The sequence below is a fragment of the Gracilinanus agilis genome, chromosome 2 (genome assembly GCF_016433145.1).
Source record: "Gracilinanus agilis isolate LMUSP501 chromosome 2, AgileGrace, whole genome shotgun sequence".
NCBI classification, from domain to species: domain Eukaryota; kingdom Metazoa; phylum Chordata; class Mammalia; order Didelphimorphia; family Didelphidae; genus Gracilinanus; species Gracilinanus agilis.
In genome coordinates this window covers 365,297,516-365,313,324 of record NC_058131.1, presented here as the reverse complement: position 1 = coordinate 365,313,324, position 15,809 = coordinate 365,297,516, and the positions used below count along the sequence as shown (strand labels likewise).

General features: G+C 38.0%; 1 protein-coding gene across 1 annotated transcript in view; it reads right to left on the bottom strand.

Annotated features, from left to right (window-relative positions):
• The window catches only part of FBXW11 (F-box and WD repeat domain containing 11), a 109,439-nt gene that overhangs the window by 5,749 nt on the left and 87,881 nt on the right, over positions 1–15,809 (bottom strand). Inside the window, exons 6-12 of the mRNA XM_044664453.1 lie at positions 10,577–10,714; positions 9,365–9,483; positions 7,970–8,219; positions 6,850–6,968; positions 4,535–4,645; positions 3,795–3,873; positions 2,625–2,811 (exon numbers count right to left, since the gene is read on the bottom strand). Of these exons, the coding sequence (XP_044520388.1) occupies positions 2,650–2,811; positions 3,795–3,873; positions 4,535–4,645; positions 6,850–6,968; positions 7,970–8,219; positions 9,365–9,483; positions 10,577–10,714 (978 nt within the window). The 3' untranslated portion in view covers positions 2,625–2,649. The remainder of the gene's footprint in view (positions 1–2,624; positions 2,812–3,794; positions 3,874–4,534; positions 4,646–6,849; positions 6,969–7,969; positions 8,220–9,364; positions 9,484–10,576; positions 10,715–15,809) is intronic.

Sequence of the window (15,809 nt, the reverse complement as noted above, 5' to 3'; positions counted from 1 at the left end):
GTCTAGTAAGCTGTCATATAATAATGAATAAAGACTATTTTAACATTTTAAAATAAAAATCACACAAAATGGAAAAGTAAAAACAATCTGAGAGCATTTTCTCTCAGAGATGAATAAGCATTAACAAAGAATCTGTGAATAAACCTAATTCCTACATTTCCTGAGCAAAGGTCCTGCCTTACTAAATTGTAGCTGGGAGGCTTTCACTTCTTTAACAGTGAAAGTATCTTTAAGGGTGGTTTTCTTCTTGTAGTGCTTAGATCTTAGCATCTTAGCATATCATATGGTAACAATTTTTGTCATGTTACAATAAATGAAAAGAATTCAAAAAAAGGCAATAAAATTCTTGTAGCTGACTGCCAGGGTTGTCAAAAGCAATTTGCTTTGAAGAAACAAACACATTTGGAACCTTGTAAAAGGGGTTCATTGCTTGTGTTAGGTCTTTGGGACCTACCACCTTAAAGAGCAGATAACATTTTCCACTGATTTGCAGTTTATTGTCATAACAAAACACCATTGAGAGTGATTTTTACAGACTTGTTTTTCATCTCTCTCTCTCTCTCTCTCTCTCTCTCTCTCTCTCTCTCTCTCACACACACACACACACACACACACACACACACACACACACAGAGAATTTGAATCTCCTCCTACCTGAGATAATCAAATAATAAGAGATAGTTATTACCACACCTCAACTAAAGGAATCTTATTTAGGGTTTATCTTATAAACCAGGAAGCTATTCAAAAGTATATTGATTTGTGGCACTTTATTAGAAGAAGCTATTAAGAAGCAGCAGGGAAAAAAAATTTTTCCAGTCTCAAATTTATTTAAAACTTTGTGCTTTCCTATGATGAGATCTTTATGAATGAGTGTATATCAGAACCTGCAGAAGAGGTGTACTTTCCCCTTTTCTCAGGAACACTCTTAACGTGTGCATATATGCCTATGTGACACACAATGGTTGGTGTCTAGGGTTACATGTTTCTACGGTTTAGGTTTTTTATGTTTGTGGGGTTCACCTACCCCATTTGAAGGTAGGCTTCCTAATGTCAATGAAGGATCTTGTCTTCTTCCTTCATTACTGTCTTAAGTACACAGTTCTATTCAGTAAATATGAATAGAGATGTGATGAAAACCTTTGGATTTTCAGTTAAGTCTAGGGTAAAGCATAACCAATTTATCCAAGGAGAAGAGATTATATATTTTTTAATTTTTTTTTTTAAACCCTTAACTTCTATGCATTGGCTCCTTGGTGGAAGAGTGGTAAGGGTGAGCAATGGGGGTCAAGTGACCTGCCCAGGGTCCCACAGTTGGGAAGTGTCTGAGGCCAGATTTGAACCTAGGACCTCCCGTCTCTAGGCCTGACTCTCAATCCACTGAGCTACCCAGCTGCCCCAGGAGAAGAGATTACAAAGAAAGAATAATTCCCATTAAAGATGGCATAGATTCTGGCCAGTCTCCAAACAGTTGGGTGTGTCATGAAGCTAGAACTTGAAAAAGTTATTGTGTCTTTGCCTCTGATGACACAAGATATAGACTGAAAGAAACCTGCCAGTAGTCATGTCATTCTCCCGATTTCTCTTTGGTTTTGACTAGAGGTAAAGAATCTTGCTCTCTATGGTTAACGTTTAGGATTGGGCCTTTTTTTTTTTTTTTTTTTCCCTTTTTAAATGAGGGGTGAAGAAGAGCTGAGCTGCTATTGCACTCTCCAAAGGGAACTACAGAGACCATGCTCAGAAGGATTTTTGGAATTCACAGGTTGTCTTGATTGGTGAACATTTTACTATATGTAGCCAACCTGACCTCTAATCACATTATTTCTCCCCAACCACACACATTCCATCCCACTCATCTTCCCTCCACCTCCACCTCCACCCCCACCTCCTCCTCTTCTCTGGGACATATAATCAAGTTAACAATGCTTTGGGAAAGTGAGTGGTAATTTGAGTGGAGTCACTCAAAATCCCTATGATTTTCCAGATAAAAACATCCTTTTTTGACCTACACTCATCCATATCTCTCTCTCTCTCTCTCTCTTTCTCTCTCTCTCTCTCTCTCTCTCTCTCTCTCTCTCTCTATATATATATATATATATATATATATATATATATATATATGTACATACATACATACATATATATAGAATCACACATACACAAAGACTTATCTTCCTGAATTTAAATCTGGCCTCAGTCACTTACTAGCTGTGTGACCTTGGCTAAGTCACTTAACTGTTTTTGCCTCTGTTTCTCTATCTATAAAATGAGATGGAGGAGGAAATGGCAAATCACTTCAGTATCTTTGCCAAGAAAACCCTAAATGGGGTCGTGAAGAGTCAGATATGACTAAAGACTAACAAAATTAGAAAATAAACTCCTTGAGGTTAAGAGTTGACATGCTTTTCTGTTTTTAAACCGAGCACTATTTTCCTATTTTCCTGAGTCCTCTAATAGTGATTGATTAGAAGCATTTAATGAAGATGAACCCAATAAAGATGACTCAATTTAAGGAATATCATGTTTGAAGTATCTGAATCACAATAATAATAGCAAATGTGAAACACAAAACTGGGAATAGCAACCCTCCTCTCCCTCTCCCCCACCTCCAAAAAAAGGTATACCTGATGTGGGTAAAAGTGCAGACTGTTATCTGGAGATGTAAGTGTATGTTCTAGAGGGAGAACGAGTCTCATTCTGGGCACTGGGGGGCACATTTAGGAAATCCCAAATCAGAATAGTGTCATCATGGGAACTACTGATGATCTGAAATTCATCAAACTGCAGCCGAAATACACGTCCAGAATGTTCCTATAAAATCAGAAAGGTTCATTAAAATCTGCCCACCCCTTGCCCCCAATGTATGATCTAAATTTTACAAAATTCTTCATACTGTGGCTTTAGCTCTAGGACACAATGCTATTGTTACTGGTTTCCAGACAAGTTTTCTAAAGCAGAATGGGCTGTCTTGGAAAGCTTCAAATTCCTTGTCACTGGGAACTCTTCAGCCTGGGGCTAACTAAGGATCCTGTAAGACAGGATTCATTTAATTTGGTAATGACTGGGCTAGAAGATGACAAAATTCTTTCTGATTATGGGATTCTAGGGTTAAGTCACTTCCCCTGTTTTTTACAAGTAGGTTTCCTAATCTGTAAAATTAGAGTATCAAATCAGATGAGGGATTCTTAACCTGGGATCTATGGAGGCCCATAAAAAGAGTTACATCTTTATTTCAATATAACTGGTTTCCTTTATAATCTTAAGTGCTTTATTGTATTCTTCTTAAAATATGATTCTGAGAAGGAATCCATAGGCACCACTTGACTGCCAATGGGCTCATGACACAAAATTGGGTAAGGACTTTTGTACTCATTCTATGAACTTTACTGCAGAAGCTATCAGTTGAATATTTTGTTTTCCATTCCAAGAACACATTTTCTTCAACCCATTTCATATCTTTATAATATTTGTGCCCTATATTTTTAGGTGTTTTGGAAACCTTCCTGTTTGGAAGTAGGCATTTGTACTTTTAAATGGCCAGAAGACTGCCCCAAGTTCAAAGACACGTTTACAGTTATTCAATTTCAACTCCAAAGTCAATATATTTTGGAAAAAGGCTTGCTATATCAGAGGTATCAAGTTCCCTCTAATTTGGGTTAGCAAAACAAATTCATTTGAAAGTACTTTTTAAGGCATGAACGATTTAAGAGGTTTAATTTGTAAAGTAAGTTCACCTACGAATAGGCATGTTTCTACATATGGCCTCAAGACATATAAGTGGGGAAAATACATACCACCAATGTACGCAAACATAATGTACTTGCTGGTGCCCGGGGGTCAAGAGCAGCTTGCAAATCCCAAACCTTAATTTTTCTGTAACATGAAAATAATATGAATTAAACTTTCCTGAGTACAAAAGAAATGTAATAAAATGATAGGAATATGAAGCCTGAAATCATTCTTTCTAATTAAAAACATAGAGCCTATTGTGTTTGCTTTCTAATTTTTAGGGTTGAAGGTGAACATGCATTTTGCATACCATTCTGTATTATATGAAATTAATACATCTTACTTTAGATGCATGCCTTATTTCTCTGTCCTGCCCTTCCCTTTTCCCCCCTCCCCCCAAGTAAACTTTTTGAAGACAGGGATCACCCTTATTCATTTTAGCATCAGAATTGTGATTCACACATAGTTGATATATAAAGATTTTATCTTTTGAACTTTACTGAAGAAAATACCAGTCTTTTTCTCTTGGTCATCTTATAATTCCCCTGGAGAAGATGTACTATTGAGATGACATTTAGTAGCAATAGTTGCCTTCTAAGTCAATGGATAGATAGGTCTAATTTGGGCTCCACAGGCTCTAATGATGTTGTTCTGCCACCCACAGGCCTTCTGGACAGAGAAGTGTTATTGGTGTATAAGGAAGACAAATTACTACTCAGGAACTGGAAGTTCCTATATTTCTTATAGTTAGAAGTTCACCACTGATATAATTGTACCAATACAGTCATTTGTTTTAGACACTTACCCATCATAAGCTCCACTCACAATCCTCTTGTTATCAAATCTGATGCACCGGACTAATTCTTCATGTCCTTCTAAAACCCTTAAACAGGCACCACACTCAATATCCCATAGCCTTAAAGAGAAATAAGAGCATTATCATGCAAGTGATTCATGTTGTACCAGAATGCTTTGCCTCATCCTCATCTCATACTACAAGATTACAATATACAGCATAGACTGTATTAAACGGTTTGTGGAACAAATGTTTTAATTATGAGAACTTGTGGTATACTTGATTCCTGAACATGTTTATTCTTTCTCTCTTAGTTGATGGTAAAAAAATGTGATCAAATATATTTATGGTGAATTCTTAGGAGGCAGGGGAAAGGCCTCTCCCAAGGGTAGATTATGAATCCCTAATGCAACCTCATATACCTAAGCCACAAATTGAAAAGTACTCTTACTCCCTTTTCCTGCCACTTTGTGGATTACAAAACACTGCAATCTAGATAGAAGGGGTACCCATTTCCCAGAGGCTCCACAGTAGCTCAGTAAAAACTATAGGTGATGGGTTTCCACATTCCCAACAAGACCTGTGAGTGAGGCTAAGAGTATTATCTTTTCTTGACCTGGACAAAGAAGAGTTTGTTTCCCAGTCAATAAGAGATTATGTAATGCCATGGGAGATTTAAAAGCAATGGATGAATTCATACTCCTATTTTAAATCTGATTTCCACAGCAGATATTGGTGTTAAGAGGAGCTTTATTCTTCTAGATTATATATTGTTCACTGGTTTTCTATTCTATTTGGAGGGAGAAGGAAAAAGGGAAGGGGAAGTAGAAAATCAGAAATAAATTCCAAATGACAAAACAGAGCAAAAATAAAAGACCAAGAAGATGGAAGTTGACTACAATGATCAACTCTAGTGTTACCTTGTCACCATGATAACAGAACTACCCATTTGGTACATTTTTTTTTTTTTTAGATCTTTTAAAAAAAAAAATAAACCCTTCCCTCCATCTTGGAGTCAAGGCTAGGCCAGTAATGAACAAACTTTTTAAAAAGGGGACCAAAGGAAAGGAAATGCTCATCTGTCAGTCTGTTTCTAAAGCTACTCTTTCATAGTTTCATCATATTGTATCCTACTCAATGTATTTGTCAGATTAGGAATAATGTTGCACAACCACATAGAACATTTCAGGGAGCCGCATCTGGCCCACAGGCCATAGTTTGCCCATCACTGGGCTAGGCAATGGGGGTTAAGTGACTTGCCCAGGGTCACACAGCTAGGACGTATCTTGAGGCCACATTTGAACCTAGGACCTCCTATCTCTAGGCCTGACTCTCAATCCACTGAGACACCCAGCTGCCCCCTCTTGATACATCTTTAAACAAAAATTCTTAGCAATTCTTAATAGATCAAATGTAGCAATTCTCTGATCTATTCTGAATAAGCAGCAGCTCAACACTAACTAATTAGAGTTCAGAGGTCCTAGGTTCAAATCTGGCCTCAGACACTTCCCAGCTGTGTGACCCTAATCAAGTCATTTAACCCCCTAACCCAGTAGTTCCCAAACTTTTTTGGCCTACCGCCCCCTTTCCAGAAAAAATATTACTTAGTCCCCTGGAAATTAATTTTTTTTTTAATTTAATAGCAATTAATAGGAAAGATAAATGCACCCGTGGCCATCACCGCCCCACCCTGGATCACTGCAGCACCCACCAGGAGGCGGTAGCGCTCACTTTGGGAATCACTGCCCTAATCCTTATCCCTCTTCTGCCTTGGAGCCAATGCACAATATTGATTCTAAGGTGTAAGGTTTAAAAAACAAAAAAACAAACAAGCAAACAAAAACAACTAAGGCTGCCAAAATGGTATTTAACATTTATTTGCTGCCAACAAATGGCTAGTTATCACATCCACAATGAAAATAATTGTCTTAAGATTCAACTTTTAAGTCAAAGTCTATAGCATTTTAGAATCTGCTGTAAATCTAAAATGTATACATGATACTAAAAGCAGTCATTAAGGGGGCAACTGGGTGATGCAGTGGAGTGAGAGCCAGGCTCAGAGATAGGAGGTCCTGGTTCAAATCTGGCCTCAGACACTTCCCAGCTGTGTGACCCTGGGCAAGTCACTTGACCCCCATTGCCTACCCTTACCACTCTTCTGCCTTGGAGCCAATTCACAGCATTGACTCCAAGATGGAAGGTTAGGGTTTTAAAAAAAGCAGTCATTAAAAGCCCCCCCCCCAAATCATTCAGTGTTTGGGGGTCTAAATCCCCAAGGGATCATTATTCATGTAAAGCTATTAACACAGTAGACTTCCACTTACCTAATGGTATTATCTGAGGACCCACTAACAACTAGTCGATCCCTGTACTGAAGGCAGGCAATTCCTCGCTTGTGCCCATTCAGAGTGCGAACAAATTCACAGGTACTTGTGCTCCAGACCTATAGAATGAATTCTCACTTTTTAATAATTGAGTATAATAAAAATTCTTCTGTAGTGAAGAATAATTTTTTAAAATTACAAGTCTGAAGGAAATTTGGTTATAAAAGGCAAACCTAAAAAACTGGAAGCCTGGAGGACAAGTTGGATGTAGAGAAAGCTTTTTTGCCTGACAGTGATAAAACACTGGCATCTAATACAAAGGGAAGTTGTGGAATCTCCATCCCCAGAGATCTTTAAAAGAACAAATAAGGACTCATCCAGGATGGTTTAGACATTCACTAGCCTGAGGGCAAGGATCCCTTCCAGCCCCAGGATTCTTATGTCTCTCCTCCAAAGGCTTACTGACCACAGGCTCCCCTTTTCCATGTGGGCCCCACCCATTCTTGATTCTATTTCTGCCCTTTCTTCTCAATGACTCATAATCCTATTTATGTAGGATAACTTGTAATGTATTAAATCATTTGCATAATACATTTGCACAATAACATACTTAAGTTGAAGAGAAAGGACAAGGGACACAAAGTAACCAAGTGGCCCAAAAACACTTTACTTTGTTACACATTCCAGCTTTTACTCAACTAAGTGTTTATAGCCATTAGATTCTCCTACTTTCTTGTACAAACAAATCTAGCATTATATATGTCCTTGCATACATATGTGTGTGTGCTTACATCTTTTGGGGTCCATGTGTACATGTATATGCATAAAATCTCTTACGTACACCCCTAACGGTCTACCAACAGGATACAGTCTCAATAGAGGCTGAAAGGTTATTTATGGCACACTTTTCCACCCATCATGCCCGTGACTTTTAAGAGCTCAGAGGACAAAATGACCAGAAGGGGGCATACTGAGGACACTGGAAGAGGTTTTGTAGGTTGTGCCGTCACTTCCACACTGGTGTAAAACCCACCGAGTCATGTTTCCCCCATGTCACGAGTTCCTGAACAGTCATGGTCTGAAGGTAAATCAAGATTATGATTTCTCCCAGGAAACTTACTTTAATGGTCCTGTCACCAGAAGCAGACACAATATACTTGTCATCAAAGTCAACCACATTAACAGCTGCTCGGTGGCCAACCAACACCCGTCGCAGCGTGATATCAGTGGGTGACGCCATGTCCCATACGGCAATGGACCTGTCCTTTGAACAGGTGACCATTAAGCCATTGCTGAAGCGCAGATGAAGGACTGCTTCATTGTGGTGGATCAATGTATTCAGGACTTCCCCTGTATTCACATCCCAGACTCTAAAGGGAGAGGGAAAACACTAAGGTAAGTTCATCTTGTGAAAACTAATTTCTCTCCACACCATGGACCTATCCCCATGTTGGCAAATGCAGGTTATACAGAAGTATTTTCTATTTTTCAAAGCTGTAGTTGATGTCTTTTGTTTATATATAATAATCACCATCCCAAATCCGTGCCACCCTCATTTCCTAATCTACTCTCCTACCTCCCTTTAAGGGAAAGGCAAAAAGAGCTGAGATATCACCAATGAAGAATTTTGGCTGTGTCCAAGGACCCCTTTTGGCTTTCCCTTGATTTGGGTTTTCTTTTCAACCATGTATTCATGGATGGGTGTTCCTATGCACATGCTTCCGATTAGTTATGATAAATGAAGAACCAGGGCTAGGAATAATGGAAGAGATATATGGGAAGCAGACACTTGTTTCAGGTATAAAATTCTTTAAACCATAAACTGGGTTTTTTATCTGATTGGGTTTCCTCAGATTTATAATTTACTTTTTGAAATACAGAGGTCCTGTGTAATTTTCCCCAACACTCAGTCCCCTTGCACTGCCTCCCACTTCTTTCTTCCTCCCTCAGCATTAGAATTGGGGAAGATTTTTTTAATCTGAAAGGGACCTAAAAATCACATAGCCATTTTAAAGATGAGGAAATTAAGTCCTTCAGATAGAAAGCAAGTTTCCCAAGGTCACGCAAATGTAAATGACAGACCCAAGGCACAAACCCAGGTTTTCTGATTCTAAATGCAATGTGTTCTTTCTAACCCAGTATGCTATCTTACCCAAGCCTCTTTTCCTCTAACTGCCTCTGCATCCCTAGGGGTCCAGGCCACATAATCAGGAAGGGCACAATCACTACTAGACCCTAGTTTCACTGCCTGGTAAGCAGAATGAAAAGTTATTAGGCATAGGCAGATATAGTTGAAGATATGGGAAAGATCAGGGCAGACTCTTCGTAGGGTCAAGAGAAAGAAAATGCCCTACAAAGCTGCACAGAGAAGGCAGCAGACAACTGACTACAGGAAGACTAAAGGACCAGAGTAAGAGAGCTGCCCGAAGACCAGTACCAAAAGGGAGGAGGAAAGTAGTCAGACACCTTTTCAGCCATGCTGTTTGGCTCAGTTATATATGGAGCCTGTACTCACCTCACTGTGGAGTCAGAGGAGCCAGTTACAATAACCCTCTCATCATACTGAAGACAAAGCACTGAACCCGTGTGTCCTGTTAGTATTTTCAAACATTCCAAACTGGTTTTATCCCAGATCTGTAGAGACACAAGGCCGATCATACAAAAATGTTTGTAAATCACTTTCTTGATTAATGCAATAGCTCCACTTAACTTGATTTTCTAAACCACAGGATAAACACTTGCATTTCCTTATTAATTAAGAAATGGCAGGAGGGAGAGGTAAATATCAATAATTCCAAGAGCATTGATTGACATTTTGCCAATTGATTAGCAGCCCAGGCTTGCTCTTTAAAGCATCTGAGTTCCCTTGTGCCACTATGAGCCTTGCCTTTTTTTTTTAATTTTTTAAACATTTATTAATATTCATTTTTAACATGGTTACATGATTCATGCTTCTACTTTCCCCTTCACCCCTCCATGTCCCTCCCCCCATAGCCGATGCACATTTCCACTGGTTTTAACATGTGTCATTGTTCAAGACCTATTTCCAAATTGTTGTTAGTTGCATTGGTGTGGTAGTTTCGAGCCTACATCCCCAATCATGTCCACCTCAACCCATGCGTTCAAGCAGTTGTTTTTCTTATATGTTTCTTCTCCTGTAGTTCTTCCTCTGAATGTGGGTAGCGTTCTTTACCATAAATCCCTCCGAACTGTCCTGTGTCATTGCATTGCCAAAATTCTCTTAATAAGCCAACTATTCTTTGTGATATTTCTCAGGTACCTCTCACAAACTGCAAATACTAATAACAGTTAGGCAGAGAAGACAATCCAGTGAATATTCTAGTAGCAAGCAATTTATGCTTGATGATCGTTTGACCAAAAAGGATTAAATCTGACATTTTCTTTGTATCTCACAATGGAGTTTGAAACTATTGAGTGTTCTTGGGTCTGGCTGTGTGTGTGTGTGTGTGTGTGTGTGTGTGTGTGTTTTCATCTGTTTTTCTGTCTGTCTCTCTGTCTTTGGAGATGAGGGGAAGGCAATGTAATACACAAAGGCAAGGATAAGCATCAGAGAAATGTCATTAAATGGCTCTGGCCCAGCCAGATAAAAGGCTGCCAGGAATGAGTAGGGTAGATACATTAAGTCATCTGGACCAGACAGAAAAATTGTCATCACATACGATGTTAAATCGATAATTGCAATTTTTAAAATACCAGATACACTCACCTTAATTGAGTTATCCCGTAAGCCACTGATAATCTTTTCATCATCATACTGTAAACAGTAGACACCTTTACTATTTTCAGAACGACACTGAATTCTCTGCAAGTTATGTCTCCCACACCTCCAATTAGATTCTATAGTCTAAGGGGAAAAAGAGATAAGCAAATTTTTGTGTATAAAAATAATTATTCAGTTCAGTTTCATTGTATTACCCCAGTTCCAGATATGCCATATTATGGATTTCCAGGTTGCATATATGAATAACTGTCAGTGAGCAAATTCAAATAGACAAGCAGTTATTCTCCTATATTTTTCACCTAGTTAGAAACTATCAAAGGTTTTCTGATGAGTCTTCCATTTTCTAGTTGAGGGAAAATGGCCCTAAGAGGTAAAAGAATCTTTGCACACATAATTTTTTTTCACAAATGAAATACATGTTTCTGATTATCTAATAGTTAATAAAGTATGATAAAAGACTCAAATATACCCAACATACCTTTTGAGTATATGGAACTACTTTATGTGCGTGAGGATATGATCTCTGCCTTGAGGAACCTGCACCTTACTTGAAGAAATAGGATATGTAGAAGAGAGTGTAAAAATAATTATGGGTGAGCTATAAAAATAAAGGCTCAAAATTGTTTCAGATACTTGATAGATGTAATCAAAAGTATCTTCAGTGATAAAGTGAAGCTCATAGATGAACTTCCCTTCAAGTCCAAGCACAAGGAACACTAAAGAGACTCTTTGTTATAGAAAAATAAACTATTTAAATTATATAAGGATAAAAAGAATTTCTAATTCTAAAGGATTCTAACTCCCCCCAAATAAAACTCCCTAGTTCCGTAAGGAACCACTTCTCCTGTGTTTCACAGGCTATACTAATCCTCCCTGATCTGACTAATCCAAATTTATACTATTCTAAATAAAACTACCATTATTATCCTTATAAGTCTTAACTTTGTCTTTAAGTTATAAAAATAACAAAGGCTAGCTAGAGTCTCAACAAGAATCAAGTTAGGACTCTGAGCCTTAACAGACTCAGAATCCAAACCAAAGACCAGGGTTTCTTTGGTTTTCTCAGAGTTTAATCAATCATACAAATAGTAATAGATAATCAATAGTGTTTCCCAAGTTGGAAAAAAAAACATTAAGCTCCTTCAGGTTTTTCACATACATTCGGTGGCAAGGGGGTGGGGGGTAGGAGGGGGAGGGATGCGCCAAAGATGTTACCTTCTCTAGTCCTGAGAGAGAAAGTCCCTCTGTGTGACTCTGCCAACTGCCAGAGACCAACTGCCAAATTGCCAACTTTTGAAAGTAATACTCTCTCTCAGCTTGGCTTCAAACTCCAAGTCTTTCTCTAGTCAGCTTCTTTACTTCTTATCTCTAAACTAATAAAACTAATAAAACAATACTCATTTTCTAATATACGTAGAAGAGAGGTAAGTTGGGATACCAAGATAGCTTGTTTGTGATAAGTGGAGTTTATTCTATAGGCAACTGGGAACCAAAAGTTTTTGGGAAGAAAAGTGATATCTACTCTTCTATCTCCAAAGAAAATCTAAGTTTAGCCCACTGGACCTTGAAATTCAAGGACTATAAACAAGAACCCAAAGTCAATTAGATTACATTGAAAAGTTACTTATTTTGTTAATTATTATGTTAGAGTAGGGATGCGCTGGACAAGCTGAGGTCTCTTCCAACTGAAGTTCTATCACTATTTCAATAGAAGGAGCTATCATAGAAAGCACTGAATTAGTGGCCTTGTTGATTATCTTATGGTCAGTCTGTAGCTACTAAGATTTTGTAATCCATGGGGAAGTCTTGGGAACATTTAAACCAATCCCAGCACTTGACAGATGGTTTAATAGCAAGGAGCAGATAAAAGGATGGAATGTAGTAAGAGACCAGGATGAGGAAATTAAACATTCTTACATTCTCCTGAGTCAAAGCATCAAAGATCAATTTCATTATTTAAAGTGATATCTCAGAATGCCCTATACACTCACATGCAAATCTAAGCATAAATATACTCTAAAAACAAAGTGGAAATGATTTCTAAATTACCTTCTGTTTGGGACCCTCTCCATCTATGCTACCCTTCATTAGTGCAGAAAATTGAGAGGTGACCAGATAAACAATTCCTATGTGGGTCAAAGCCATAAATAATTTTACAAAATAAAAACCAGTACTTAAGAGATGGTACAGAAAGGCATGATAAATAATACTTTATGTGTCCAGCATTCAGAGCAGAAGGGTCACTGCATCCTAACCCAAATGGCCTCCAAAAATTTCCTAGTAAGTTCTCAGCACTATGAGGGCCTTGAGCCACCAACTGTGGATATGTAGGGTATCCTCCACATGGTAAAGTCAATTGTGGGGAGAGGGTGTAGTTTCTTTTTCTCATTATACCATCTTTAAGACATAAATCTCTACAAGACCTTATGCACAATGACCTCAAGATTTTTTTTTTAAAGGACTAAGTAATGAGAGAGGAAAGGAAAGGAATGGAAAGAAATTTAATTTTAAAACAGCTCTAAGTAGAACAAGGGAAGCCTACCTTGCCTATTAAGATGATATGGGGAGACTCAGTGCTTAAGTCAGGGGTCAGCAACCTTTCTGGCCGTGAGAGCCATAAACGCCACATTTTTTAAAATGTAATTTCCTGAGAGCTGTACAGTGTTCAGTGTGCGCTCCTATAACAGCGCCTGAAAAAAAATTGACTTTATGGCTCCTGCAGAAACAGCCATATCTGGCCCTCAAAAGAGCCAGATATGGCTCGAGAGCCATACGTTGCCGACCTCTGGCTTAAGGTTTTTAAGAAGAGAACAGACAAGCAATTATCTGTCCTAGACAGTTGAAAGTCACTACCAGCACAGGAGATTAGAGAGTAAATGAACTCTTAGAGGAGCCATGTCAACTTTGAACATCAGAAAATGGATCTTCTTGGAAAAAAGTATCCACATTTTGTTTTTGTAAGAAGTATATTTCTGATAAATATTGAAGGATTAGATGATCATTTCAGAAAGTTCAAAAAGATGGCCATTCTTGGTTCCCTGGGTCATCAGAGTATGGGTTGTTCCCTACAAGTATTATTATGAATTTTTAACCCATTAAAGAACGTGACAATATAGAAAAGAGCTTAAAAAAACTAATTTCCTAGAGAAAGTAGCTAATGACAGACATCATTGCCAAAGTAACTTTCTTTGTTTTGTTTTTTAAACCCTTACTTTCTGTCTTAGAATCAATACTATGTATTGGTTCCAAGGCAAAAGAGCGGTGAGGGCAAGCCAATGGAGGTTTAGTGACTTATCCAAAGTGACACAGCTAGGTAGCAGCTGAGGTCAGATTTGAATACAGGACCTCTTATCTTCTTGGCCTGGCTCTCAATCCACTAAACCACCTCACTATTACCCAAGTAAGTTTCAATGATCATTAAAAACCCTGTCCCCATGGTCACTAACATATTGTCAGTTACTTAAACTTTCAGTATAAAATTATACTTACAATAGCACTGAAAGAAAAGATACTAATAGGCATATTCTTTTATTGACTAGCCCCATGATGGGTCCTCAAAATCCTGTGCTGGCAAGATACATAGATTAGTTAGCATATAAAGCCTGAAAATCATTACTGACTGCTTCTGACTGGATGAACAAAATCTAAATGCAAAGAAGCAAAAAGTTCAAAAAGTTCTTTGGCAACTATACTCTACATGCCTTTTAGTCCAGTGTTAGGACTGAAAAAGTTTCCTGGTGCTAAACGACCCCTTCTTTGTTGAGACAACTGGTCAAAAATAAGAAATTAAGGCAAAACCGTCCACACTTAAAGGACGAGATCCAATACTGTTGGTGCTGATACCAACCACAGAGAACATTAGGGCATTTCCATAATAAGTATGGCCTTTAAATGGAAGTCATTTGCCATCTAAGCAGGAGAAGAATGAAATAACAGGTCATATATAGGGGTACATTGATTGTAATTCTAGGGACACCTGCCATTTTGCTTAGATATAATGTGGTGTAGCTACTGTGGGAGAATATTTCATATTTTTGAGAACTTGTAAAATCCCCTTACCCTGTGCAATTTTCAAAATACTGGGAAATAAGCCATGATACACAGAATATACAGCAGCATTTAAATTGGCAACAGAGTGAAAACAGATGTGTGAGTATGGAGAAATAACATTATTTTTAGAAGCCTAAATACAGCTGAGTGGGTGGGCAACTTTCAGCATTTTCTAACCGGGACAATGTTAATACCAAATTTGCAAACCACAAAAAAGCTCCCCACTTTCACCATATAAAATGTGGTTTACTGAAAGGTGCAAAGCAATGCACTAATATTTCACCTGTGGTCTATTCTAAGAACAAAATTTCAAATGGTTAACTAATCTGGACAAAAAAGGTAGGGAGAATAGACTAGAAAGGAGATAAATGGGAGAAGATTTTGACTCCTAGTCCAAAAACAGAAAAAAGTAATCAGGTTCAAGAGGCTGTTAACTTGTGATTAAATTAAGAGTTAAAATCCACTCCACCCCCACCCCCCACTACTTTAAAGAATCTGGGCCCCAAGAGACAAAATCATTACTACCTTCAAGGAAAGATCCTAAAGCCTCTGGAAAAATTCAATAGGATTCAGAGACCCTGAGAGCCATCATAAGTGACAGAAAATCTACCAGTGATAAACAGAAATGTTAGAATGTAGAAAGGCTAAGAATTAGTGCGTGTTGTACATATTCTTTAAGTCCTCACAACTTTAGTTTGAAGTAACCAACATTCAGTTTTGTCATAGGATCAGCTGGGAAAGAGGTCATCTAATCAAACCTCATTCATTTCCCAAATAAATGAGTTGTGGTCATGATGGAAAACTCCAGTCCTCTACTGTATCCCAAAAGTAAACTAGTTTCCACCAGATCGATGTAGGGAAGGAATTCCAGAGCTGAATTACCCTTTTCTGCTTTTCAGAAAGTGAAAGACAGAACCTTCCCTCCTCCACCCCCAATGAACTAAGGCTGGCAAACATGAGAGAATTTTAAGAATCTATCAAGCTGAAAAATCAATCTAAAGCAAATGTGCAACCAAAATAAACAATATAAAACAGAATTAAAAAATTCAAAAGGAGACAAAAAATGTTTCTACTGTTTTAAAGTATTTTCTTTTCTGTTTGAACTAAATCTTGTTCATTCAAATCCAAGCACTGAGGAAGTAAAAAATTCGTATGGTTTAGAAAAACT